The sequence below is a fragment of the Rhinolophus ferrumequinum genome, chromosome 6, assembly GCF_004115265.2.
Source record: "Rhinolophus ferrumequinum isolate MPI-CBG mRhiFer1 chromosome 6, mRhiFer1_v1.p, whole genome shotgun sequence".
Classification (NCBI taxonomy): domain Eukaryota; kingdom Metazoa; phylum Chordata; class Mammalia; order Chiroptera; family Rhinolophidae; genus Rhinolophus; species Rhinolophus ferrumequinum.
Window position 1 is genome coordinate 64,465,274 of NC_046289.1, and position 27,819 is coordinate 64,493,092.

Genomic DNA, 27,819 nt, shown 5'->3' on the forward strand with positions numbered 1-27,819 from the left:
TTAGTAATCCTATAGGTCCCCAATGAGGGTCCCTCAATGGGGACCTATAGGATCTTTCACATCTTCTGCTATTACAATACAGGCTATAGTGAATGATCTTATATATTTATCATTTCAAACATTTATAAGTATATTGGTGAATTAAATTCCCAGACATGAAACTGCTGAGTCAAAGGGCATGTGCATTTAAAATTTTAAACGATATGGCCAACTGCCTTCTACAGTTCATACCCACAAGCAATGAGTGACTTTTTACCTATATTCTTAACTAATTAGATAAAAAATTATCTCAATATAGTCTAAGTTTGTATTTCTCTTACGAAGATAAGCATCTTTTCATTTGTTCAAGAGCTACTGGTATTTACTTATCTATGTACAGGTAACCCCCGTATAACACGGCACTTCTATAACACGGTTTTGCTCTAACACAGTTCGAGAACTGGGGGAAACCCTCGTACAACATGGCATCCTAGAACACGGTTTCATTCCAACACGGTTTAAGAATTACTGAAATCCCTGAACAACACAGAGTGTAATACGAGCTTTTAAGAGCAAAAAATATCTCATTCGAAATTAGGGAAATCCCGAAACAATAGGGAACGTAATAAAAGCTTAGTAGTGATGACGAAGAAAACCCTATTTAATACATATTAATATGTTATATTTTTGATGAAAATTGCTTTAATAAAGACATTTCTCTTAATTATACAAATATAATAGTACTTTTTAAAATTTTTGGAACCTAACTCCCTTTTTTGTACTAGTTGTTTGTTTCGTATAACACGGATTCGCAAAACATGGCATTTTTTTGGAACCTAACAATTGTGTTACCTGTATTGATATCATAAAAACTAATTTAATGAAAAAAATCTGAAGACTTGGTATTTGTTTTATACTAGCTGATATATTTAAGGATTTATATATGAAAGAATATTTCATCATTCTATTAAAAGAATAAGCTGTACACAATACACATACTTATCAGATATAGCAGTATATTAAATTCTGCAAAGACTTTTTGTGAATTAATACTAAGTATTCCAGAAGAGACACAAAAATAAAAAACAAAAAGGACATTAATTTAGAAAGCACTTCATTTAATATACAACTTTTAAAATATAATTCGAATCACATTTTCCTTACTTACTGTATAAACAAAACATTTTCTCTTGCTTCTGTTTCTAAAAATAAAATAAAATGTGTTCAAGGATAACTGAAAAAGCATTAGAAAAATTGCATAAGGACATTAACAACAAAAAAAATTATTAATTACCCATCTTTCTACCCCCCATTATTCAAGTTATACTTTTTAAGCAATAAGATAGCCAATAAGTTTTATGAATTATCTGGTTATAGTACTATATAGCTATAGTAAAATTTCATAGAAAACAGGTTTATCAGGGAGTGCATTAACATATTTACCTGCAATTTCTGACTCTCTCACTATTTTCACATGAGATTCTGTCTGGAATACCCTAGAAGAGAAAATAAAGAGTAATGAAAATCTGTAACTTTTAATTAGAACACTATGGTATTAATTTATACTCTGTTTTGAGACAGGTAACTATTATACTTTGATTTCAGCTTTCTCATCACGTACTAATATTTCAAATGCCAAAATTAGTTTACCACATTAAAATCTGTTACGGTTTTTTAATGAGCTCTGACCAAATAATTATTTTATCACTCTCAGTAACCTAAAATATTAATGTTATTTAACAAACATTTATTAAGCACTCACTATATACCCGGTGCTATACACTAGAGTCTGACACGATACTTGACCTCAAGATGCTTTCATATAAAGAGAGAGCTGGAACAGTGATTATAAACATTACTTCACTGACTTTTGTTATTAACAGTCCAGATAAGGTGGCATGGACTCCAGAGGAAGGGATTTCTTTTCATTGGGATGATTAAGAATAAGCTTCATGAAGAAGTAGCATTTAATATCTGCCTTCAACAATTTAACCAATTCATTTTCATTCTGCTAATATTAAGCATTACTCATTATATAGAAGTTCTTAAAAGAATTTTATTTCAGTTACAAAAAAGCAGTGAAAATTTGCATGCATACTGTGTGCAAAGCACTGTGCTATGTTTTTTTCTCATTAAACTTTGTTTTAATGGGTCTCAAAATTCTGTGACAGGGGCAGCTGGATGGCTCAGTCAGTTAGAGCTAGAGCTCTGAACAACAGGGCTGCGGTTCTATTCCACATGGGCCAGTGAGCTGCGCCCTCCACAACTAGATTGAAGACAACAAGCTGCCGCTGAGAAGCTGGAGGGGTGGCTGGACAGTCCAGTTGGTTAGAGCGCGAGCTCTCAACAACAATTGCCAGTTCAATTCCCACATGGGATGGTGGGTTGCGCTCCCTGCAACTAAAGATCGAAAATGGCGACTGGACTTGGAGCTGAGCTGCGCCCTCCACAACTAGATTGAAGGACAACTTGGAGTTGACGGGCCCTGGAGAGACAAGACACACTGCTCCCCAGTATTCCCCAATAAAATCTTTAAAAAAAAAAATCTGTGACAGATTTTGGGTCAAGTTATTTCCATTAAAAAGTACTGATTTTAAAAACTAATAACTTAAAAACTCACACAAAAAAACCAAATGGTCCACAAAACATTCTCCTTTCCTTCTGAAGGTTTTACGATGCATTGTAATCATTAACCAGTCTAAATGGCCAATTGAGACAAACAGTTCTGAGACCGTTCTTCCACCACTGATTAAGACTGGGGTGGCAGGTATTGGGGATAATATTCATTTAGCCTTCTGAGCTTTCTGGGCAGACCTGATGACCTTGCCAGCTCCAGCTGTCTTTTGTCCAACTGCTTTGATAACACCTACAGCAACTCTTTGTCTCTCATGTCATGAACAGCAAAATGGCCCAGAGGAGGGTAGTCAGAGAAGCTCTCAACACACATGGGCTTGCCAGGAACCATGTCAACCATGGCAGCATCACCAGATTTCAAAAACTTTGGGTCATCTTCCAGCTCTTTCCCTGAACAATGATCAATCTTCTACTCCAGCTCCGCAAATTTGCAAGCAATGTGAGCTGTGTGACAATCTAGCACAGGTGCGTTTCCGGCACTGATTTGGCCTGGATGGTTCAGAAGAATCACTGGAGCCGTGAAGCCGGCCTCTTCCATTGGTGGGTCATTTTTGCTGTCACCAGCCACATTGCCACCACAAATATCTTTGACACATTCTTGACATTGAAGCCCACATTGTCCCCCCGAAAGAGCTTCACTCAAAGCTTCATGGTGCATTTCAACACACTTTACTTCAATTGTAACGCTGACTGCAGCAAAAGTGACCAGGATGCCCGGTTTGAGAACATCTGTCCCCACTTGGGCCACAGGGACAGTACCAATACCACCAATTTTGCAGACGTCCTGGAGCGGCAGATGCTAAGTTTTGTCAGTTGGATGTGTTGGTGGCAGGATGCAATCCAGAGCTTCAAGCAGCGTGATTCCACTGGCACTGCCATGTTTACGGGTGACTTTCCACCCCTTGAACCAAGGCATGTTAGCACTTGGCTCTCACATGTTGGCACCATTCCAACCAGAAATTGGCACAAATGCTACTATGTCAGGGTTGCAGCCAATTTTCTTACTGTAGGTGCTGACTTCCCGAACGATTTCCTCGTATCTCTTCTGGCTGTAGGGCGGCTCAGTGGAATCCATTTTGTTAACACCAACAATTAGTTGTTTCACACCCAGTGTGTAAGCCAGAAGGGCATGCTCACAGGTGTGCCCATTCTTGGAGACGCCTGCTTCACATTCACCAAGACCGGCAGCAGCAATCAGCAAGTCAGCCTGAGATGTGCCTGTAATCATGTTTTTGATAAAGTCTCTGTCCTGGGGCATCAATGATGGTCACATATTTGCTGGTCTAGAATTTCCACAGGGAGCTATCCGTGGTGAGCCCACATTCATGTTCAGCTTTCAGTTTATCCAAAACCCAGGAATACTCGAAGGAGCCTTTCCCATCTCAGCAGCCTCCCTCTCAATTTTTTCGATGGTTCTTTTGTCGATCCCACCACATTTGTAGGTCAGATGCCCAGTACTGGTAGACTTGCTGGCATCTGCATGTCCAATGAGAACAATGTTGATGTGAGTCTTTTCCTTTCTCATTTTGGGTTAGATTTAGTGGTGGTTTTCACTACATCTGTGTTCTGGAGGAAGCCTGTTGCGAAAAAGCTGTGCTATGTTCTTTATGTGCATTTTTAATAATTATAACAATTACCATGTTATTTTACAGATGATATAGATATTGAGGGTCATAAAGGCTAAGTAACTACCAAGATCATATAACTGACAAGTGGCAGAGCCAAAATGCAAACCCAAATATGTCTGCCTTCAAAACCTGAGCTTATAACTTCAAAGCTGTACTTAAAACAACTTTTCTTCAAATGATTTACAATAGAAAAATAGAAGCCTTTTTATTCAATATGAGCAGGATCAGTAGTTGGTCAATTAATCAAAAAATACATTTTAAAGTAAGAAATCATATCTGATCCATACATACCTTAACCACTTTTTAAATTGGATTTTAATTTGCAAATCTCCTAATATTAATCTGTCTTTACTCTGAGCGTGGATCTACTGGTATAATTTTAGTGTATTTATAAAGTTTATAGAGAAACTTTAAAGCAATATTAACACAGAATCCTTCTTAATTTTTATTATTGATTTCCCTATCTTCTATGTTGTCTCACTCATACCAAATTTGAAAGCATTTTTAAAAATAAATTCACTTTTATAAACTTTTTCCTAAGCATTCAATACAATTTTCATAGAAACAACTATCTTTGTCTTTGAGCTCATTTTCATCCGTTTATGTAATATTAGATTATTTAATTACAACTTCAACTATATAAACAAGATAAACACACCTTGGTAAGTCAACCAATCAACTCTCAGGATATGAAATTTATGGACATGACAGTATTCAGTGTACTGTAAGTATCAGTACATTTTACACAGGGAATGGAAAATATAGGTTATTTTAATGATTCAGTTAGGTGGAATTTTAAGATAGCTCTTACTATACTTGTTTTCTCTGTCTATTTTACTGTACTTGTTTCTATAGCTAGAAACCTGTGGCTTTTTCTTTTTTTAAATGAAATCTATTGGGGTGACACTGGTGAATAAGATTATGTTTCAAATGTATAATATTACAAGTACGTCATCTCTATATTGCATTGCGTGCTTATCACCCAAAGTTTAGTCTCCTTCCATCACCACAGAGTTGACCCCCTTTACCCTCTTCAACCTCCCCCACCCTGATTGTTTTTCAATTAGTCTATTTGAACAAAGAATATCTTTTTGAAACACTACTTATATACATTGTTTAATATTACACAAACTGATACTTTCTGTGATAACATATGCTATCTTATCCTGGCCATGCAATAACACTGAGAGATATGTAAAGACTATTTCCATCCTAAAAGAAGAGAAAACTGATGCTCTGATAAGTTAAAAGATTTGAACCAGGGGCTATTTAGTAACAAGCCAGAACTTGTTCTAGGATTTTTTTTTTTTATGGTTTTGAATCTGAAATTCCTTTTGATATTCCAGAGCCATTTTCGAAAAGTAAGTATAGTGAATAGATTATTTCTAAGGAAAGGAAAAGGTGGCGTAGGTTTAACAGTATTTGGGAAAGGTAGTCAGGATCAGTGTAAAAAAGCAGTAGACTAGAAATCAGGAGACCTGTATTATAATTGTGGCTCTGTCATTAACCTGTATTATCTTGTGAAAGTCCTATCATCTTGCTGGCTTTAATCTTCTCACCTTAAAACAGAAAAGTTTGGACTATATCCTCTAATTTTAACATTCTATCATACAAAACACAAATTTGAATAGAAGTTGCTGAATTTTCTTTCTTTTTTCCAAAGGCAGTTTTATAACTTTGACAATCAGCAGTTAGTTCTCATCCACATTAACTGTTTTCTGTTTGTAGATTTTTTAAAGTAGTGACAGGTACATAGGTAACCAATGTATAGAGCTTATTTGGTGAATCTTCATCCTCATTACGTTTTCTGGGTAACAACACCTGGATACGGTATGGGACATTCCTTATTCCTTTGGCCCAGACAGCTTTGTTGAGCCTGGTGTCCATGTGCACATCTGGGGTTTCCATCTCCTTCATGGCAAATTTCTGGATCTCTCTGAGTGCCCAAGGGGCTCGCTTCTTGAAACCCACTCCATGGATGCACTTGTGAATGTTAATGGTGTATTCTCTGATCATTACCTCGTTGGTGGCAGAACAGCCCTTCTTCTCGCCACCCTTTTTTCTGGGATCCATTTGCCGGGCCCAAGTTGGAAAGGAAGATGAATATTCTTATACATCTAAATGTATTATATGGACAGATAGGAAAAGAAACTTATCCCAGGCATCCCGTCTTGTCTCAAAAGTTCCCTGTTGACTAAAGAAGTTTTTTTTTTTCCCTCTACTCCCAGCTGAAGAAGTTTTTAATTAGCCAAATTCATTACAAAACAAACAGAAGAAACAGAACAAGCCAAGTAAGCATTAATAAGCAGAGGAAATATGAAAAACAAAGAAAACAGAAAGAACAGAAGCATTGCAATACCAATCAGGTCTAGAAAATATAATACATCTAATTCCATAAATAATAAGGGTACTAGAGGAAAAAGAAAATACCAACAATGTGAAAAACATAATAGAAGACATCATAATGTGATAATTAAGAATATTTGATGTGGGATAGTCCAAAGTCTGAGCCCTACCCCTTAATAGGTATGGGAACCTGAGCAAGTTACCTCAGTTTCCTTATCAATAAAATGAGATATGGTTGTTAGGATTCAATGAGTAATAAATGCATATAGTAACATAGTGCTTGTCACACTGTAAATATTCAATAATATTAGCTATTAATAATAAATCAAATTTCACATATATAAACCCACTTTCAATTATGAGACAGGTGATCTTCCTATATTAAAATGATCATTTCAACATGATTATTGAGATGACAGAGTTTTTTTGAGAAATAATTCAAAAGAAAGGCACCTTGAAGCACATACTATCAGGTTTTTAAAATCTAAGAGGGGAAAAGGGCTCTTAGAAGTTGTTTCTAGGAAGGAGAAAATATTTTTAAAATCTAGAAAATATTATAAAAATGACATCTGATCTGGTCCTTCCAACTTTATGGAAAATATGGATTTAAAAATAAAAACAGTAGCAATAAGAAAAATCAGCTTGGTTGTTCCATCTTACTCATTAACACCAAAATAAATTCTAGATAAGTTAAATAAAATGAACCTATAAAGAGACCAGAAGAAAATACAGAGGACTTAAAAAAAAGTAATTTGGCATTTGATAATTTAAACAAATCTGGAAACCAGAAACAAAAATTTGGCAGATTTGACCATATAAAAATTTAAAACATTTATACAGGAAAATACCCAATAAGGAAGATTAAAACAGGTTAAAAAAAAATGACAATGTGGATGGAAAAGGACTGATAGTCCTAATAGTTAAAAAATTTAACAAGTCAGAAGAAAACGACAACTATACCCATCAAGAAGAATGATCTACAAACAATGACTAATTCAATAGTGAGGAGAACCTATAGCATCCAGACTGTGGTTTCTAAATGCCATTTCCTACTAGAAAGAATCAGTCCCCTCCTTGGAAACATGGCCGATTCTAGGTCCAGGGCAGATAATGTACAAAAGGAACACAAAAATCTTGTTATACTACAAAGCAAAGAAGCTATCAAAGATTATTGGAGTTATGCCAAAAGGTCAGAAACTAATCTGAAGAGATTCCACTGGTCAAAGATGGAATAATTTGAGTATCAATAAAAATAATTACAACTATTAAAATATATAAATATATCTAATTCATGGTATAGATACTTAGATTTAGATATTTAAAGATACTAGGGAAGGGCCGGCCCAGTGGCTTAGGCGGTTGGAGCTCCGTGCTCCTAACTCCGAAGGCTGCCAGTTCGATTCCCACATGGGCCAGTGGGCTCTCAACCACAAGGCTGCCAGTTCCATTCCTCCAGTCCCGCAAGGGATGGTGGGCAGCGCCCTCTGCAACTAAAGATTGTACATGGCATCTTGAGCTGAGCTGCTGCTGAGCTCCCAGATGACTCAGTTGGTTGGAGTGCAGGCTCTCAACCACAAGGTTGCCAGTTCGATTCGTCGACTTCCGCAAGGGATGGTGGACAGCGCCCCCTGCAACCATGATTGAACAGGCACCTTGAGCTGAGCTGCTGCTGAGCTCCGGGATGGCTCAGTTGGTTGGAGTGTGTCCTCTCAACCACAAGGTTGCTGGTTCGACTCCCGCAAGGGTGGGTCCTGGAAGTACACACTGTTCCCCAATAAAGTCCTGTTCCCCCTACCCAATAAAGTCCTGTTCCCCCTACCCAATAAAATCTTTAAAAAATAATTTAAAAAATTGAAAAAAAAAAGATACTAGGGGAATAATATAGAGTAAACAAATTAGCTGTTATGGGAAAATCCTTTCAATGGAAGTTCTGTTAGTAAATGAAAAAGGATGACAGAATGAGAATATTATCAATTAGCAAAAACTCTAAAGAAATTATGTATCTAGGCAATGATCATCAATGGCTGTTAACATTACAAAAAGAGATAACTAAACATTAAGTACCATCTGATAGAAACATAGAACACTACCTATAAAATATTCTTGTCCAAAACATCAGCTTTAAGTCAAATCAAGCCTTCCAGCTCTAACAACCAATTGAAAGGAAGTCTAGAGTAGAGGAACATATTAAACATTATCCCATGGGGATATGATTAGCAAAATCCAGAATGTGGGATACTCTATAGGACAAACAACCAAGTAAGTAAGTAAGTAAGTAAGCAAGTAAATAAGTAAATAAATAAATAGAGGGACAATCAAGAGATTTGGGAAAGGTATCAATCAAATGGAATGTGCTAACTTTGTTTGGATACTGAATCACACAAATCATCTTGGGGGGAATATTGAGACAACCAAAGAAATGTGAACATTGTCCAGATTTTTTGTATCATGGAATTTATGTTGGCTTTTAAAAAGATATGATATTAGCATTGTTAATGTTATTTAAAAATATTTTTGTATCTTTTAAAGATATAACTAATGAAATATACCTGGGAGTCACACGACACTAATTCAGTGGGAGGGGAAAGAGAACTACAAGGTGTGATCAAACACTACGGTGAATGTTTTAAATTAAAAAAAAAATTTATTACAGTAAAAGACACGTAGCCATTGATCCCCCTCAAAATATTCCCCCTCACTTCGAACAACTTACCCATTGTTCTTGCCACTTTCTGAAGCAGTTCTGGAAGTCCTCTTTCGGGAGTGTTTTTAGTTGCGCTGCCTCGATGTCCTGAATCATTTTGACTTTGGGGAAGAGCCAGAAGTCGCACAGTGCCAGTTCAGTGAATAAGGTCGATGAGGACACAATGTAATGTTCTTATTTGACAGAAATTGCCATATACCAGAAGCGATGTGTAACACGGAACGTTGTCATGATGGAGGATGATTTATGGCACAGTTTAAAACACACCTTCTCTCAACCATAGCTCACACCCGACTGACTGCACCGAACAAGTTGAAACTTGTCACACACTGTCACTAAGGTTCAACTCATCACTTCCTGTATTGAAGATCACTGCCTTTCCACTGGATGGCACTTGGCAGCAATATTCACGGTATTTTGTGATCACAACAAAAAGGCTCCATGTCACACATTGCTTCTGCTAAAACAATTTCTGTCAAATAAAAGTATTGTGGTGTGTCCTCATCCACCTTATTCAACAGATCTGGCACCATAAGACTTCTGGCTCTTCCCCAATGTCAAAATGACCATGAAAGGTAAACATTTTGAATTGATTCAGGACATCAAGGCAGCTACAACAGCGCAACTAAAGATACTCATGAAAGAGGACTTCCAGAACTGCTTCAGAAAGTGGCAAGAACGATAGTATAAGTGTGTTCAAAGTGAGGGAGTATTTTGAGGGGGATTAATGGAATGTGTCTTTTACTGTAATATATTTTTTTAACTTTAAACATTCACTGTACTTTTTTATCACACCTTGTATTTAGCAAACATATGGAAAGACCTAACCAAAAGGGCAAAATAATTCTTTCCTCTATTTTTCTATATATTTGTCTTATTTATGGTCATTCCTTTCTCTCTCTCTCTCACCTACATAGTATTTATGATATAAGGAAAGCTTTCAAAAGTATAATCTACAAAAATTATTTATGTACCAGAAGACATGCTATAATAAACACAAAATTTATTAAAATATCACACAAAACCCTCAAAATATTTTCTTCAATATTGGCTAAGTAGATGAGGAAATAAAAAATGAAACATTTCAAAATGAGAAAAAAAAAGCATGAATGAAATTTAGAAAAAATAGTAATGGCAAATACAATACAAATTAAAATAGGCAAGAGAAACATAATCAATTAAATTAGCTAAAAATAAGTGCTAAAGTCTAATGTTTATAGTGTACTGGTAAAAAAAAAAGTACATTACTAGTGGTTATAAAATCAATAACAAAAAATGTAATAAATGGCTACACAACTGTCTCTCCCTTTAAACCTAGCAATTCCACTTTGGAGAATATAACCCCAAGGAAGCAACTTAAAAGAATAAAGGTAATTTACACAAAACTAATTCAGCACAAGGAACAATCAGATGCCCAACAGAAAGTCAAAAATTGTTATTTTTACATTAATATAAATATACCTATAGGAAACATGTGAAAGAATAGTCAATCTGAAACAAACGGGAAAAAAATGAGTTATTAAATCAAAACTTGGCCAAGCCTATCAAAGGAGTATACAGACAAAAGCATTCAGGCTTTGTGATAGGTGTGTAAGTATCTACTGTGGAGATGAATTCATTAGGTTTCATAGCCTGGTGCCATTAAACGTTCTAAATCATTCTAATAACTAATAGTTTCAATTCCATTATCAGCAAGCCATATTTATACTTTAATTTACTTTCTTAGGTAGAATGCCTATAAGGAATAATCTACTTAAATAAGTATTCTGATTCATTTCTTGTGGTATCTTTAGTAGTAGCATTCTACTTATTTATATACACATGTCTAATGAATCTGTTTAGCAGAAGCCCATCTCTGAGAGACAGACCGATTTTTGGTACAGACAAAAACAACATGTAGTCTGCAAAACCAAGGGCAAGATCGAGGAAGTGGCAATTGTACCAAGGAATATACCTCCTAGAAAAGTCTACAGGCAGGCAATAGCTAATCTTCCCTGATTGTACCAAATCTCATCAGGCAGGCATCTTTTTTTTTTCTTCAAAATTCAACACATATGAAATATTGACAACTCTTGTTTGGCCAAGAGACATTAATCGATTTATAAATAAAAGATACATGGGCTGGCCCTGTGGTTCAGGTGGTTGGAGGGCCGAGCTCCTAACACCCGAGGTCGCAGATTCAATTCCCACATGGGCGCATGTGAACAACAGCTCTCCCTGGAGCTGGGCTGCTGTGAGCAGTCGGAGGTTGGCATAAGCTGCCAGAGGTTGGTATAAGCAGCTGTGGGCTGTGGGCTGCTGTGTGCTGCCACGGGCTACTCTGTGCCTATTAATAAGGTTTCATCTTAAAATACTTAAATTCAAGGTTAAATTGATCTGGGAGCTCACCTCACAAAAAGCCAAGTTGAAGCAGTCTGAAGTACACAGAAAATAAAACTTGAAGAAGCTGATATTAAGTAGACTGTCTTTATGATAGCTAAAAAAGAGAGCCTTTGTTTACAGAAAAACAGATACCTTGGGAAACCACCATATCCCTTCCACCTTTTACAGAAATGTCTTGAATATAACTGGTTGAGGAAAAACCTGACTCATTCAATGATGAGTAAAAAGCACAGAATCTATAAAGACACCATAAGATTAAAAGGAGGAAAAGCATAACAATTTACTAACATAAGAAAAAGTCATCAGAATAATGTTGTTCCAGAGCAGACGAAAATTGTATACACAAAATTGGCTATGGATTTAAAAAGTATAACAAAGCAATCATCTCTATGAAGAACAGAAATGAAAGCTGAAATACAAGAACTCAAGGAAGAGATAAAAAGCCAGCAGGAAATGAAACATAAAACTCATGAAAGAAGCAGAAGGAGGATGCTGATGGCTCAGTTGGTTACAGTGTGAGCTCTGACCAACAGGGTTGCCGGTTCGATTCCCACATAGGCCAGAGAAGGACAGTGACTTGAAGCTGATGGGCCCTGGAGAAACACACTCTCCCCAATAAAATTATTAAAAAAAAAAAAGAAAAAATATAATCACAGAATTAAGGCAAAACTAGAAGGTGTATAAACACTGGAAAATATGGTAAAGGACATAGAGAAATTTTTTTAAAGAAAAAAATGAAAGAAAATAAAAGGAATTAGTAAAGAAAATAATGTATACAGAAGAAAAGTAATGAATATAAACCTAATTTGTGTTTATAAATTATTGAGTCCCTAAAGAAATCTAAAATAATGGAATAGAGAAAAACATTTAAAAGTCAATTTAAGATTCAAGATGTAAAACAATCAACATGGAGATGTATCCTTGTAATAGTAGAGTCAATAAACCTCAAGAATAAAGAAACAAAAAAATCTGTTAAGCAGCCTGTCAATCATTTTATGAGAAAAAAATCATGCACTCTTTAGACTTGTTCATAGAAACATTCAACGCCAGAAGACAACAGAATCACATTAACAAGTTCCTTAAGGAAAGAAAATGTAAACTGAAGGTTCTCTATCCAGGTAAGCCTTCTTCTTCAAGTATAAAGGCTATACATAACAGTTTTGAGCACCCAACAATTCAGGGAATATTGTTTCAATGAGCCCTTCTTGGGGAAACAATGAGAGAACAAATTTCAGCCAACCAGGAGATAATTAGGGCAACTATAGCAAAGGAACTGATGTAAACATAAATACCATATATAACAGAACTAAGACAAATGAATGCAGTCTATGCCCTAATGTCAAATACTGAGAGAAACAGAGATAGAGATGATACAACTAAAAAAATTGGGAAGGGAATGATGGGCAGACATGAGAGGTAGAAGCATGCTAATTACCTCATCTATTATAACTGTCAAAGAATAACATATAAAACAAAGAAGTTTTTTTTCAGGTGGACATCTTTATGACACATCTGTATACTCTATTGTGTGCTCACCACCAGAAATCTAGTCTTATTCCAGCACCAAATATTTGACCCCTTTACCCTCTTTGTCCTCCCCTCACTCCTGTCCCTCTGGTAACTGACTATTCTGTTGTCTGTATCTATGAGCTTGCTTATGTTTTGTTTGTTGATTTGTTTTATATCCCACATGAGTGAAGTCATAAGGTTCTTGTCCTTTACCATCTGACTCATTTCACTTAGCATACTACTCTCCAAATCATCCATGTTGTCCCAAATGGTAATATTTCATCTTTAAAACAATGAAGTTTTAATTGAAGTTTAAACATATTTAATAGTACAAAGGTATATTATTGACTACAATTGGGTTGGGGTAGAGTAAACAAACTAATTTTACTATTGCTCATACATGGTCAAACAATACACAAAGGTATACCAGGCAAATGACAACAAAAATATAGCAAAGACAGACGTCGTAATAGCAGTCTAGGTAGAATTTGGGTCAAAAAGCAAAAAACAAAGATAAATATTTTATAATGCTAGAAAACGCAATTCTGAATAAAGATACAACAATGATGTACCAATGAACACAGAATCAACATTCATAAAGAAAAACTATTGGAGATATAAAGAGAGATAGAGTGAGATGCAGTATCAATTTACCTCTCTCTTATACTTCATGACAGATTAAAGTGACTAAAATTAAGTAAGAGTATGGAAGACCCAAATAACATAAGGTACAAGGTAGATATAACTGATATGTATCAAACTCTACACTCTAAAATACAAAATATATCTTCTTTTCAAATATCTATGGACCGACCCTCAGAGGAAATAAAAACTTTGTCATTTACCAAAAAAAAAAAACCAAAAATGTTTATGTAAGATTACCAAAAAACTTTAATAGAAATCAAAATAATGTAAGATTAACATTTTCTGACTACAATATAACTAAAAGTAAATGATAACAAAACATCCTTACCACTTAGTTTAAAATTCTCTATTAGATCTGGTATGTACTTCGCCCTATATAGAGCGACTAGGGGGTCACACAGCCCTTCTCTTGAGTTACCCCCACGCACGCTTCCAGCGGTGTGTGAGCCGGTCACAGTTGGTGTCCACCTTTCTCTCTAGTACTTGCATCTCTTCACCTTTAAGATGCCTGAGGAAGTGCACCATGGAGAGGAGGAGGTGGAGACTTTTGCCTTCCAGGCAGAAATCACCCAACTTATGTCTCTCATCATCAATACTTTCTATTCGAACAAAGAAATTTTCCTTCGGGAATTGATCAGTAACGCTTCTGATGCCTTGGACAAGATACGCTATGAGAGCCTGAATGACCCTTCCAAGTTGGACAGTGGTAAAGAGCTGAAAATTGACATCATCCCCAACCCCCAGGAACGTACTCTGACTCTGGTGGACACTGGCATTGGCATGACCAAAGCTGATCTCATAAACAATCTGGGAACCATTGCCAAGTCTGGTACTAAAGCATTTATGGAGGCTCTTCAGGCTGGTGCAGACATCTCCATGATTGGACAGTTTGGTGTTGGCTTTTATTCTGCCTACCTGGTGGCAGAAAAAGTGGTTGTGATCACAAAGCATAATGATGATGAACAGTATGCCTGGGAGTCTTCTGCCGGGGGTTCCTTCACTGTACGAGCTGACCATGGTGAGCCCATTGGCCGGGGTACCAAAGTGATCCTCCATCTTAAGGAAGACCAGACAGAGTACATAGAAGAGAGGCAGGTCAAAGAAGTGGTGAAGAAGCACTCACAGTTCATAGGGTACCCCATCACCCTTTATTTGGAGAAGGAACGAGAGAAAGAAATCAGTGATGAGGAAGCAGAGGAAGAGAAAGGTGAGAAGAAAGAGGAGGATAAAGATGATGATGATAAGCCCAAAATTGAAGACGTGGGCTCCGATGACGAAGATAGCGCTAAGGATAAGAAAAAGAAAACAAAGAAGATTAAGGAGAAATACATTGATCAGGAGTAGCTGAACAAGACCAAGCCCATTTGGACCAGAAACCCTGACGACATCACCCAGGAGGAATACGGGGAGTTCTACAAGAGCCTTACCAATGATTGGGAAGACCACTTAGCAGTCAAGCATTTCTCTGTGGAAGGTCAATTGGAATTCAGGGCCTTGTTATTCATACCCCGTCGGGCTCCTTTTAACCTCTTCGAGAACAAGAAGAAGAAGAACAACATCAAACTGTACGTCCGGCGTGTGTTCATCATGGACAGCTGTGATGAGTTGATACGAGAGTATCTCAACTTCATCTGTGGTGTGGTCGACTCTGAGGACCTGCCCTTGAACATCTCCCGAGAAATGCTCCAGCAGAGCAAAATCTTGAAGGTCATTCATAAAAACATTGTTAAGAAGTGCCTTGAGCTCTTCTCCGAGCTGGCGGAAGACAAGGAGAACTATAAAAGTTTTATGAGGCATTTTCTAAAAACCTAAAGGTTGGAATCCACGAGGACTCGACTAATCGGCGACGCCTTTCTGAGCTGCTCTGCTATCACACCTCCCAGTCTGGAGATGAAATGACTTCTCTTTCAGAATATGTCTCGCGCATGAAAGAGACCCAGAAGTGCATCTATTATATCACTGGTGAGAGCAAAGAGCAGGTTGCCAACTCGGCTTTTGTGGAGCGAGTGCGGAAGCGAGGCTTCGAGGTCGTGTATATGACAGAGCCTATGGATGAGTACTGCGTACAACAGCTCAAGGAATTTGATGGAAAGAGCCTGGTCTCAGTTACCAAGGAGGGCCTGGAGCTCCCCGAGGATGAGGAGGAGAAGAAGAAAATGGAAGAGAGCAAGGCCAAGTTTGAGAACCTCTGCAAACTCATGAAAGAAATCTTGGATAAGAAGGTTGAGAAGGTGACAATCTCCAATAGGCTTGTGTCTTCACCCTGCTGCATCGTGACGAGCACCTACGGCTGGACAGCCAACATGGAGCAGATCATGAAAGCCCAGGCCCTGCAGGACAACTCGACGATGGGCTACATGATGGCCAAGAAGCACCTGGAGATCAACCCCGACCACCCCATCGTGGAGACCCTGCGGCAGAAGGCGGAAGCTGACAAGAACAACAAGGCTGTCAAGGACCTAGTGGTGCTGCTGTTTGAAACCGCGCTGCTGTCCTCTGGCTTCTCCCTCGAGGATCCCCAGACCCACTCCAACCGCATCTACCGCATGATCAAGCTAGGCCTAGGCATTGATGAAGATGAAGTGACAGCAGAAGAACCCAGTGCTACTGTTCCTGACGAGATCCCCCCCCTGGAGGGTGACGAAGATGCCTCTCGCATGGAAGAAGTAGATTAAGAGGAGTTCTACCTGCAGACGTCGTGCCCTGTGTATAGTGTCCGTGGCTCCCCCAGCAGCCCTAGGTGGCCCTGGCCCACCTGGTTTCCTCTGCTCATGTCTAGTGGTTTTTTTCCTCTCCTGTCTTTCTGCCTAAGGTGGGGATACAAGGGCCTCCAGCCTTCCCTTCCCACATTTGACATTGGGTTTGGATGTTGTGTGTTGTGGGAGTTTTTGTTTATTTTGTTCTGAAATTAAAGTATGCAAAATAAAGAAGATGCAGTTTTATACAAAAAAAAAAAAATTCTCTATTAAACAACTCTTGAATCAATGAGGAAATACAAAATGCCGAATATCGAGAAAATAATCATGAAAACACTACATATAAGAATTACATTAAATTAATAAATTAACTTAGGGAGAAGTGATACCTTTATGATGTTGAATATTTTTATTCAGAAGTTGTTGTCTTCATTTGTACATTATTCTTTAGTATCCCTCAGTAATGTTTTATTCTTTATATGCTTTTATCATATTTACAGCAACAAAACATAGAAAAGACATTTATATTTTTTCTGATTATTTATATATAGATAATAATATTGATTTCTGTATGTTAATTTTATATCCTGCTACTTATTGTATGTCTGTAGAGGTATTTCAATTGATATTCTTGGAGTTTCCTAATACACAATCTGCAAAACATAACAGATTTAATCCCATCTTTCCAATTTTTATAACTCCAATTTTTCTCTAGTTTACTTTTGTGGATTAGCACCTTCAATACAAAGTTAAATTAACATTGATAAAACTTAGTTGTTTTGTTCCTTACTTTAGAGGGAATGCTTTCTCTTTTAAGCATAACGCTGAATAACAACCTTTTAAATAACAATTCTCTAATGCTTATTATTGAAACACCGGTTATCAGAGTTCATTAGTAACAACATATTTGGTTTGACACACAGAAAAGCATTACCTGTCATTTTAAAATTATTTCTCCTTTCTACTTACTTTATAGTATCTGCAAAGCTGACTCGACGAGAGCTTTTCTTGTTTCTCAAAGCATTGGGCTCCTAAGGGCAAAAAAATATATGGGATGATTCTTAATGAAACCACTGCAAATTAGGTTTCCAGAGTACTATAGACAGACCAAGTCTTATTCTGAATTAATTTGATATTATTATTTTGATTATTAATTTGATTCTCCAAAATATATCAATGTAGAAGCACTTAACATGAATATAATTTTCAATGCAAGTGATAATAAGCATACTGACACAAACAACATATATTTAAGGAAGGTGATTACGTATTGCCCCTTACCTTTTCTGTTTTAAATGAATGGTTATTTTGCTATTAAGATGAAAGACTGGGACAAAGCAAGTGCCTGTTATGGTAATCTTACTACTATTTTTAAGATTTAAAAAAAATTGTAATTGTAGTAAAATAAACATAAATAAAATTTACCATCTTAACCATTTTTAAAATGTTTTATTTTTATTTTCTTGTGGTAAGAACACTTTAAAAGAGATCTACCCTCTTAACAGATTTTGTAAAGGTATAATACAGTATCATTAACTGTAGGCACAGTGTTGTACAGATACATAGAACATATTCATCTTGCATAGCAAACTTTATACCCATTGACTAGCAACTCTCCATTTTCCCCTCCTCTCAGCCCCTGGCAACTGCTACTCTTCTGCTCTCTGCTTCTATGAGTTTGACTATTTTAAATACCTCATATAAGTGGAATTATACAGTATTTGTCCTTCTGTAACTGGCTTATTTCACTTAGCCTAAAGTGCTAAAACATCTCTACCATTTTTAAAGGTGCAGTTCTGTAGTGTTAAGTATATCTACTTTGTTATGCAACCAATCTCCAAAATTGTTTTTCATCTTACAAAGCTGAACTCTACATCCACTAAACAACTCCCCATTCCCCCTTAACCTTTCTGTAACCACCATTCTATTTTCTGTCTCTATGAATTTGACTAGTCTATGTACTTCATAAGTGGAATCATAAAGTATTTGTCTTTTTGTGCCTGGTTTATTTCACCTAGCATAATGGCCTCAAGGTTCATCCATGCTGTGATATGTGCCATAATTTCTTTTTAAGGCTGAATAATATTCCATTGATACATTTTGTTTATTCATTCATCAGTCAATGGACACTGGGTTGCTTCTGCCATTTGACTACTGTAAATAATGCTGCTATGAACAGAGATGTTCATCTCTTCAAGACCTTGTTTTCAATCTTTTGGGTACATACCCAGAAGTGGAATTGCAGGATCATATGGTAATTCTATTTTAATTTTTTGAGGAACCACCATGTTTTCCATAGCAGTTGCACCATTTTACATTCCCACAACAGTGCACAAAGGTTCCAATTTGTTGTAGCCAACATTTGTTATTTCCAAATGTAGCCAACATTTGCTATTTTCTGTGTGTTTGATAGTAGTCATTCTAATGGGTATGAAGTGACATCTTATTGTGGTTTTGATTTGCATTTCCCTAATGATTAGTGGTGTTGAGCATCTTTCATTATAATACACTATTTTTATTTTCCCTCATACCTGTAATAAGAACAAACATTTTTACTCACATAGATACCAAACACAAAAAGCAAGACAGAGAAACAAGCAAAATACAAAGAATTTTACTGTGCTAATTCTGAATACCTGAACATAAATCTAATTCTAACAAAGAATCAGGAACGTTTCATCTACTCTGTTAAGACCCTAACAGATTCTATAGGTTGCCTCAAGCTTAATATGACAATAACACTGACATAGTAAATACTGGGACTAAAAGAAACTAACATATTTCTTTTTAACAACTTTAATGCAATGCCTTTTATTCTAGAAAAGCCTTCTTTACATAAGTGTCTGAAGATCTAAAGTGAAGTATTCAGCATGAAGGATAAAAAGGCATGTGTGACAAGCAACTTTTCAGCTACGTCAGTTCCCTCAGAACTAATCTTCAAAATGCAAACTCCACTCTCCTCAATATTCTGGAAGTCATGGTAGATCTAGACAATGTGGCCTTACACACACTAGGTCTGCATTCCTCCAAAGGTACTTACATCCACTTCTTTCTTGACCTACAGCAGTCTTTGTAAACTAATTTTCACTAGTTCTGTCAGAAGAGATAGGAAGGGAAATTGCTAGAATATTTCAAGTCTTCAATGGCTGGGGCTTTCTACTGCTCTTCAACAGTATCCTCATATCCAAATATTAGTATATTTCTTACTAAAAAAAGAAAAACAAATTTGTGTGGTATATGGAAAAGAGCACTGAGCTAGAAATTAGGAGATTCGAGCTCCAGTCAGAAGTTGCCACTAACTAGCTGTGTGGGCTTAGACAAACATTTAAACTCTTTGGACCTCATTATTTCTCATCTATAAAATGAAGAAGCTAGATTCAAGATTACTGTTCATATTAAAGTCCTTTGAGTCTATGAATCTGTCATTTAAATCATTCAAATTTCATTAAAAGTTTTTTTTTAAATATGCACACAACAGCTCTTGGGCTGAGTGACGGAAAAATAGTGCTTAAAAAAAAATACAGTCCCTACTCTACTGGGGATTAATGGTGAGACAGATACTAAAACAAAAAATCCATACAAATATAAAACTCAAAGTATGACGAGTGGTATGAAGGAAAATTATACAAAAAAACTGATTTAGCCTGAGAATCAGAAAGATTTCTTTGAGGAAGTACATTTAAGTTGAAACCTGAAGGATTGGTTGGTAGTCAGATGAAGAGTTGGGTAGAGGGAAACATTCTAGGCGAATGTGTGCAGAGGCACTTACACAGGAAAAAGCTTGATGTATTTGAGAAATAGAAAGAGAAGCCAAAGTAAAGCACTCAGAATTATATGATCTTACATTAGTAAATAATTACAATAGAAGGTATTGAGAAATGATTTTTTGAGACAAGTGATTCCAAAGCTGATTCTTGAAAGATAAATAGGAATTACTAAATAAAGAGGGATACAGGTTTATGATAAAGTATAATAAAATATTAATTGTAGAATCTAGGTGATGACTTTATGAGCATTCACTATAAATTTCTTTCTACTTTTCAGCATGTTTGAAAAAAATTTTTAATAAAATGGTAGGAGAAAAAAGAATGAAGGACTAGCCATCGAGGCTTGACAGTTCATGTTTTGTTTAGGGAATAGTAAGCAATTCCGAATAGTGAGATACATGTTTGAGAGTGGCAAGAAAGAAGGCTGGAAAGTAAACAGGGGTTAAAAATCATGAGTGCCAGCTTCCTCAAGTGTTTGGATTTTAACCTGAAGGCCATGGGAATGCTAACTAGCACGTATTCAACTGAGAATCATTTAAGATGTTCTCTCTTCATATGTCTAATAAAGTTCCTATTAAAGATATCACTGAAAATAGTGATCTAGAAAGCATTTGCACTAAAAACTTACCTGAACTATTTCATTCCCATTTTTGAGGTCCTGAAGAGGGCTCCTTGGGGGTTTCAAAATCTAGAAGAGAATTATTCAAGAAAATATGGCATATCTATTATCAGTTTATTTCAAGTTATACCAAAAGTAGAAAGTTAGAGATGCTAAAAATTCATGTAAAAACCTGTAAAACTCCTCAAATTCATATTGTTCAGAGCTATATTTTGTGGCTTGTTTAAATATATGGTATCTATTCCCTTCCCTCCATGCCCACCTTTCCTATTATTTTGCCAACTCTCATCCCATGTGGTCTGGGTGAAGCTGCATCCCAACCTAGGGTAAAACATGTAGCCCTGGTCTAGAAAAATCTGCACATGATATTCTCTCAGCAATAGTGATTGGTTCAGGAATGAGGACTTGACCCATATCAAGATAATCAAGCCAAGATGATTTAATCCTGAGGGTTTTTTGGTTTTTTTTTTAAGATTTTTACTTAAAAATATAGCTAACATAAAATATTGTATTAGTTTCAGGGGTACACCATAGTTATTCAACATTTATACACCTAAAGAGGTGATCACCATGATAAGTCCAGCAACCACCTGACACCATACCACGCTATCACAATATTAGAGTTGTTTGGATTTTTTATCTTGAAGAAATAAGACACTATTTTTCCTGTAGACTTGAACCTGAAAGTTGAGAGGGCTAGATATAGTGTAGCAAGCACGGAGAGCCTGTCTAATAATGGAGATTACTCAGAGGAAGCAGTCAAGAGCAGAAAAAGTGAAAGGAAATCCTTGTGCTGATGATACTACTAGAACCCCTGGTCACTAAGGCATGCCTAAAGTGATTCCTATCTTTGGATTTTTCAAGTTCGGAACCCAATAAATTCTGTGCTTAAATCAGTTTAAGTTGGATTTTTGTGTCTTGCTACAGTGTTTACACCAGTTTAAATATATTTTTAAATAGCTTTATAGAAATATAATTTATATAGCATACAGTTCATGAAATTAATAAAATACAAATTTTAGTATATTTATAGAATTGTGTAACCAGTTTAAATATTTGAGTCTTTATCTAGAGAGCAATAGGGGGTGGAATGGTGATGCCACAGTAAAAATTACTGTGGTATAGAGTCATCATTCAAAAAAGGTTAACAATTAACTTAAACAAGTGTTTCTTACTGAGGAATGTCGTCTTCTAACAGGTCTCTCTATATTGTCCCTGAAAGAGGAAAAAAATTTTACATACACATTGTTAAAAGACTGAATTTTCAAAAGCCATCATAGCATCCCTTACATGCTTTTAAATTGGTCATCACTTTCACTTAAAACTTGGCATCATTTTCACTTAGCAAGATTTATATTATAACACTTTAAATTCAATATTTAGGAAGTCAGTGTTTTAAAATACATATTATCCACTATAAGACTATCTCTTGAAACACAATCAGTACAACATAATTTAGCATATTTACAGAGGTACAATTAATAAATGGGCTATAAATCAAGAGATTCTAGCTCTGGTTTTACTACTGTGTGATTTTTGGACAAGGTTTTGAAAATTCAAATACCTATGGAGGCTAAACACATAATTTAGTAAGTAAAGAAAAAAACACATAGGTGAGGTGGAGACTATAATGGAGAGTTCCTGCCTGGCCTAAAGGTCACAGCCATTACTCCACTCAGGCTAGTTGTTGGCAAGCAAGAATATAACCCAGTGTTGCCACAGCTGATTTTTCAAGAGAAGCTGAAAATCTAAATTTTATGTGAAAGCTAGAGATTTTGAAATTTAGCAACTAATTCAAACATTAAAAAACATTGTCTAGGAAAAGAAATTATGTCTCTGACTGTAAACAGGCCACCAGTTTAGGATACCAACTTTAGACAAATCATTTCATTTCTATGGGCCTCAATTTTCTCATCCTTAAATTGAAGAGATGGGAGGTGGTCTCTAAAGTCTCTCACAATTTTGACTCTAGATGCGTTTATATTAAGCTGTGGCAAGGAGGTCTATGACTTTGTAACATTTTACTTCTTTTCTCTAGAAGAAAATGGAAACATTTCAGAAGTTATCAATAGATCTTAGTTGAAAAAGTATCCTTCTCTGATAAAGAGTTTAACATTTTTAGCTGCATTGCATGAACTTACTTTTCTTCTTTAGTTTCTGAAGACATCCCATCCATTTTTGAAGAAAACCTTTTCTGTAACAAACACAGTATTAGAAAAGGTGAGAAAAAAGGAAGAGAAAGTACAATCTGACGAGATTAAGAGCAGAGTTGTGATTTCAGTATTACTTTCTGGGGGAAGACAAGAAAAAAAAAGGAAGGAAAAGGTACCCTATGGGGCTATAAGACATGAAAAATTTTGAGTTTAGCTACACAGTGTTATAATCAAAACTGGAAAATCCTCATATTTAAAATAAAATCAGTGACTAACTGAATGGGATGATACGAACTTTAGTGGTTAAAATAAAAGTTTGCCCTAATTTATAAGGAGAGTTTATGGATTACATAATAATTCAATCCCAAAATGAAGTCAATTAAGTATCAAAATACAGTGGATTTGCATAACATGTATACTGATCTTATGAAAATTCAACTGTAAGTACTCAAATATTTTAAGACACAAAAATAACATTTTAAATAAACAGTGCAGCTAATTATACTTACAATTCCCCTCAATGAGTGTTTGTGTTGGAAAACATGTGAAATAAGAGGCATAACCTAATGTTTCTTCGACTGGTCTTAATTCCTACCTATCCATAACTGTACTGAGTTTTACTTTATGCCTTAACTTTAGACTCTTAACCCTGGGTAAGAAAAAAATTCCATTTCAATAAAAAAAGATTTCAAAAAAAGAACATTTAGAGTTTTGACTCAACAATATCAGCATGTCTACCACAATGCTAAATTAGTACTGTATCCTTAAACTGTTTGAATCAATGTGATTTTTACCAATAACTGAAAAACAAAAAACAAAAAAAAAACCACACCCAGATATCTTATTTTACATGCTTTCATCATACATAACAAAAGTTAAATTAGGGAACGATTCTTTATAATGAACCTGAAATTCAAAGTGAAATAAAAGTCTGCTTATTTTTTAGTATCAATTTATTCAACTAGCTACCAATATAGATAGGATGACAGGCATCTTCTAGGATTTGATCTCTAACCCTCTTCCTTTTGCCCTCCATCATTTTCTCAGTCTGCTTTTCCATTCTTCTGGTTTCATTTACCTCCTGTTCACAGGTAACACCCATATCTATTTAAAATCATATTTTTAAATTTTAGCTTTTGCACAGTATAAGAAGTTGATTTTACAAGACTGGTTTTTTAAAACAGCGTCAATTTCCTCCTTCACAAAAGCAACCACTTACACTACTTTAATTATTTTGTATTTAAAGAAAGCTCTTTCCTTGTAACCACCTCCATCTCACATACACAAACATCCAGGCTTTCACCCAGCTAAATACAGTACAAGAAAAGATTACACGACAATTTTACTACTATAAATATAAAAATCCTAAATAAATAGCAAAAGGAGCCAGCAATTTGTAAAAAGGATATGTATCATAGTTATGTTGATTTTATTCCAGAAATGCAAAATTGGTTTATTAGAAAACGAATTTTACAATTTATCATACTAACGGATTAAAAGGGAAAAATCATATGATCATCTCAACAGATTTAAAAAGAAAATTTGATGAACTTTAACATCCTTTCACGTTTAAAAAGAAAAGACAAACTTAGCAAACTAGGAATAGAAAGTAAATTCTTTAATCTAACAAATAGTATCTATTTAAAAAACCAACAGCAAACATCAACTTAATCATGAAACTTTGAAAACTTTCCCTCTGAGATCAAACAAGTATGACAGCTATTTCCACTTCTATCCAATCCATCATCAACTCAGTAGTTCTATTTCCACTATATATCCCAAATCCATTCACTTCTATCTTCAGTGCTACACTACAGGTCAAGCTACCATTCTCTCTCATGTAGAATACTGCAATACCCACCTCACTGGCCTCCCTGCTTTCACTTATCTCCTCTACAGTCCTTTCTCAACATACTAGGCACTTATCTTCTGAAACATAAATTACAGTTAAGACAGTCCCATTTCAGTGTAAACTCTTCACCAGGACCTACAAAGCTCAACAAGCTTTGGTCCCTGTTTGCCTCTCAGACTTCAGACTTCATCTCATACCACTGTCTTCTTCATTCACTATGCTAGCCACACCAGCATTTCTATTCCTGCACACACAACGCTCTTTCCTGAGTCATTGAATTTATATTTGATATTCTCTCTTGGCAAGAAAGCCAAGAAAAGCACTCTTTGTAGCACTGTGTATGTCTCTTTTGTAGCATTTCCACACTGTAATTTAAGTCTGTTATGTAAATTAATTATTCCTGTTATCTCCCAAACTACCGTTGCCCCAACAGTAAACTCTATGAGAACAGGGCTTGTGTTTCTTATGTTCACTGTTATATTCTGAGAACCTAGCACAATGCTTTGTAAAAAACAAAAGCTCAAAAACATTTGCTGAATCAGTAATTAAGAAATTTTTTAAAGTTACCTTTATGATCATTTCCACATATGGCAATATTTTCAAATTCAGTGACATACTCAAAATTCACAGATAAAGATATTAAATACTATCAAATTAGGACCACCTATACACCTTCACTATTAGAAACAGTCATTGAGAATCATTCCTGTCTAACCTACAGACCAGTTGACACTTAATTGATGAGGTTCAAAAATTATTAAAGTCTCCTTTTAAAAATATTCTATTTATTACATAATGTAAGTTCCACCTTCAACAGAAACAGGAGATTCCAGATCCCCAATGTTAAGCCTCATTTATAAAATGCTGTTATGGTTGAACTCTTGATCACTGCCACATTAGTTGATTATTGATTGGTTCCAAAACTGTACCTGGAACCCAGGGGTGCTACAGCATACTCCCAGAGGTGTCCAGGGATATTTTAAATGTTGAGAGAAACAGCAATTTTCAATATCTGTCAGGTACTGTGTGAACTACTAGCTCAAAGTAGTACCCATTCATATTACATTAGTGTTAATAACATATTATTGCAAAGCTGGATCTTTGTCAGATGATATAAAGCTGTTACTTTAATCCGTTTGGTACAGGAAACGAGGGAGGCAGAGTCCAATCTGATTCCAAGATTTGAGAAGTTGTGCAGTGTTCAACAGGCACGCATATCCAATTAGTAAGTAATTGTGATTGTTAAGAATAAAGATGTTATTTTTTCCTTCAATTTATGCATAGTATCTTTTTTCAAATGGCTACTATGTGGTCAGGACATAAATTTATGTAACAACTTTTTAAGTGGTTTGGACCTGACTACTTAATAAATGGAACTGTTAGGTAATTCTTTTGACCTAAGGGCACCATGAGCCAAGAAAGTTTTGGGAACTACTACTAATCTAAATAACCCAGAGGTCTGCAAACTGTGGCTACTGGGCCAAATGGGCCCTTAAAAGTGGTTTTGTTTCTTACATTTTGAATGGGTTGTAGAAAACAAAACAAAAAACAAATAAAAAAGAATGTATGACAGAGACCATGCCAGTGACCATGTAACTGAAAAGCCTGAAATATTTACTTTTTGGGTCTTTGTTCACTCCTGCAGGCTCTAGACCTGTGCTGTACAATACAGTAGCTATTTAAATGTAAATTAATTAAAATAAGATAAAATTTAAAATTCAGTGTTTCAGCCACAATAGCCACATTTCAGGGGCTCAATAGTCACATGTGACTAAGGGGTGCCGAGCTGGACAGTGCATATATAAAACATCACCATCATCACTGAAAGTTTTATTGGATAGCCATCCTATCAATACCTAGAGAATCTTCTACAGTCTCTTATTTAGCATCAAACATCATTAATACTAACACTCCTAACATTTGTACTCAGTTTTCATCGGTTTGTCATCTTGTAAACATTTCCAGTCACCCATTTAGTCAAGAAGAATACTGCTTTGAACTTAACCTTTAATTAGCAAAATCTTCGGATACATTAAGCTTATCTCCGTAAATCACTCTTCCCTTCAAGTTACACCTCAAACGCCACTTCCTCCACGAAGCCTCCTTTGGTCACCATTGTTAAAGGTACCAAATAAGCTCTCCCTTCTGTGTGTTCCCATACCATTTTAGAATGTCCTATAATCCTGCACATTGTCTTGTATTATAGTTGTGTATATTAATTATTTCCCTTTCTAGACTGTAAACTCTTTTAGAGTAGGGACTCTGAATCATCCGCTCCCAGCCCTAGCACAAGAAGGAACGCAATAAATATCTGAGGAATTCGATTGGTCCAATTCAACTGAAGTGAAAACTTTAAACTTAGTATCTAGAGTAAGTTCTGCTTTAGTCTTCTGTTGCATCTCTATAAATTTACCTTTAAAATTCCAATCGGCAATTAAAAAATTTTGTTTTCTTCAACTCTAGTATTGAGATAAACAGCAAGAAAAGGGGTTTTAACTCTGAGCTAATAAGGGGCAAAGGAAGATTTTTAAAAACTTATTTGTGGCGTACTCATACCGCTTTACTCACGTTATTACATCTGCAGTAACAGCACTGCAAGACACTGCAAATAAACCACGACAAGCCGAGAGTTTAAACTCACTTATTGGTGCTGTCACTTCATTTACAGCTAAGAAAAGATTGAGTCAGAAATACAAACAGCCGCGAGTTCCCTAGGGAAAAGCGGCAAGGACGCGAGAAAAGAGTCCGGGAGCCAGGACAGGAGGGCGGGGCGCCGCGGACCCGGACGCCGAGAGAGCTACGGATCCGCAAGTCGAGCCCGCCCGAGGGGCCCAGGTGTGGATGGAAAGTGCTACGGAGAAGGAAGGGGCACAGTGTGCTGGCCCAGGTGAAGAAAGAGAGCCCC

The 27,819-nt window shown here is 36.0% G+C and overlaps 2 protein-coding genes and 2 pseudogenes across 2 annotated transcripts in view; 1 reads left to right on the top strand and 3 right to left on the bottom strand.

Moving 5' to 3' along the window:
- KNL1 (kinetochore scaffold 1) overlaps positions 1–27,819 on the bottom strand; it is a 58,100-nt gene that overhangs the window by 30,007 nt on the left and 274 nt on the right. Inside the window, exons 2-7 of the mRNA XM_033107491.1 lie at positions 23,051–23,103; positions 22,085–22,124; positions 20,919–20,978; positions 17,493–17,554; positions 1,423–1,475; positions 1,148–1,181 (exon numbers count right to left, since the gene is read on the bottom strand). Of these exons, the coding sequence (XP_032963382.1) occupies positions 1,148–1,181; positions 1,423–1,475; positions 17,493–17,554; positions 20,919–20,978; positions 22,085–22,124; positions 23,051–23,085 (284 nt within the window). The 5' untranslated portion in view covers positions 23,086–23,103. The remainder of the gene's footprint in view (positions 1–1,147; positions 1,182–1,422; positions 1,476–17,492; positions 17,555–20,918; positions 20,979–22,084; positions 22,125–23,050; positions 23,104–27,819) is intronic.
- LOC117023054 (elongation factor 1-alpha 1-like) lies at positions 2,763–3,856 on the bottom strand (annotated as a pseudogene).
- LOC117023057 (60S ribosomal protein L31-like) lies at positions 5,933–6,314 on the bottom strand (annotated as a pseudogene).
- LOC117023049 (heat shock protein HSP 90-beta-like) lies at positions 14,200–16,781 on the top strand. Its single transcript, XM_033107492.1, is given in 2 exon segments — positions 14,200–15,604; positions 15,607–16,781. Coding segments are annotated over 2 exon segments (2,169 nt in total). The 5' UTR covers positions 14,200–14,331; the 3' UTR covers positions 16,503–16,781.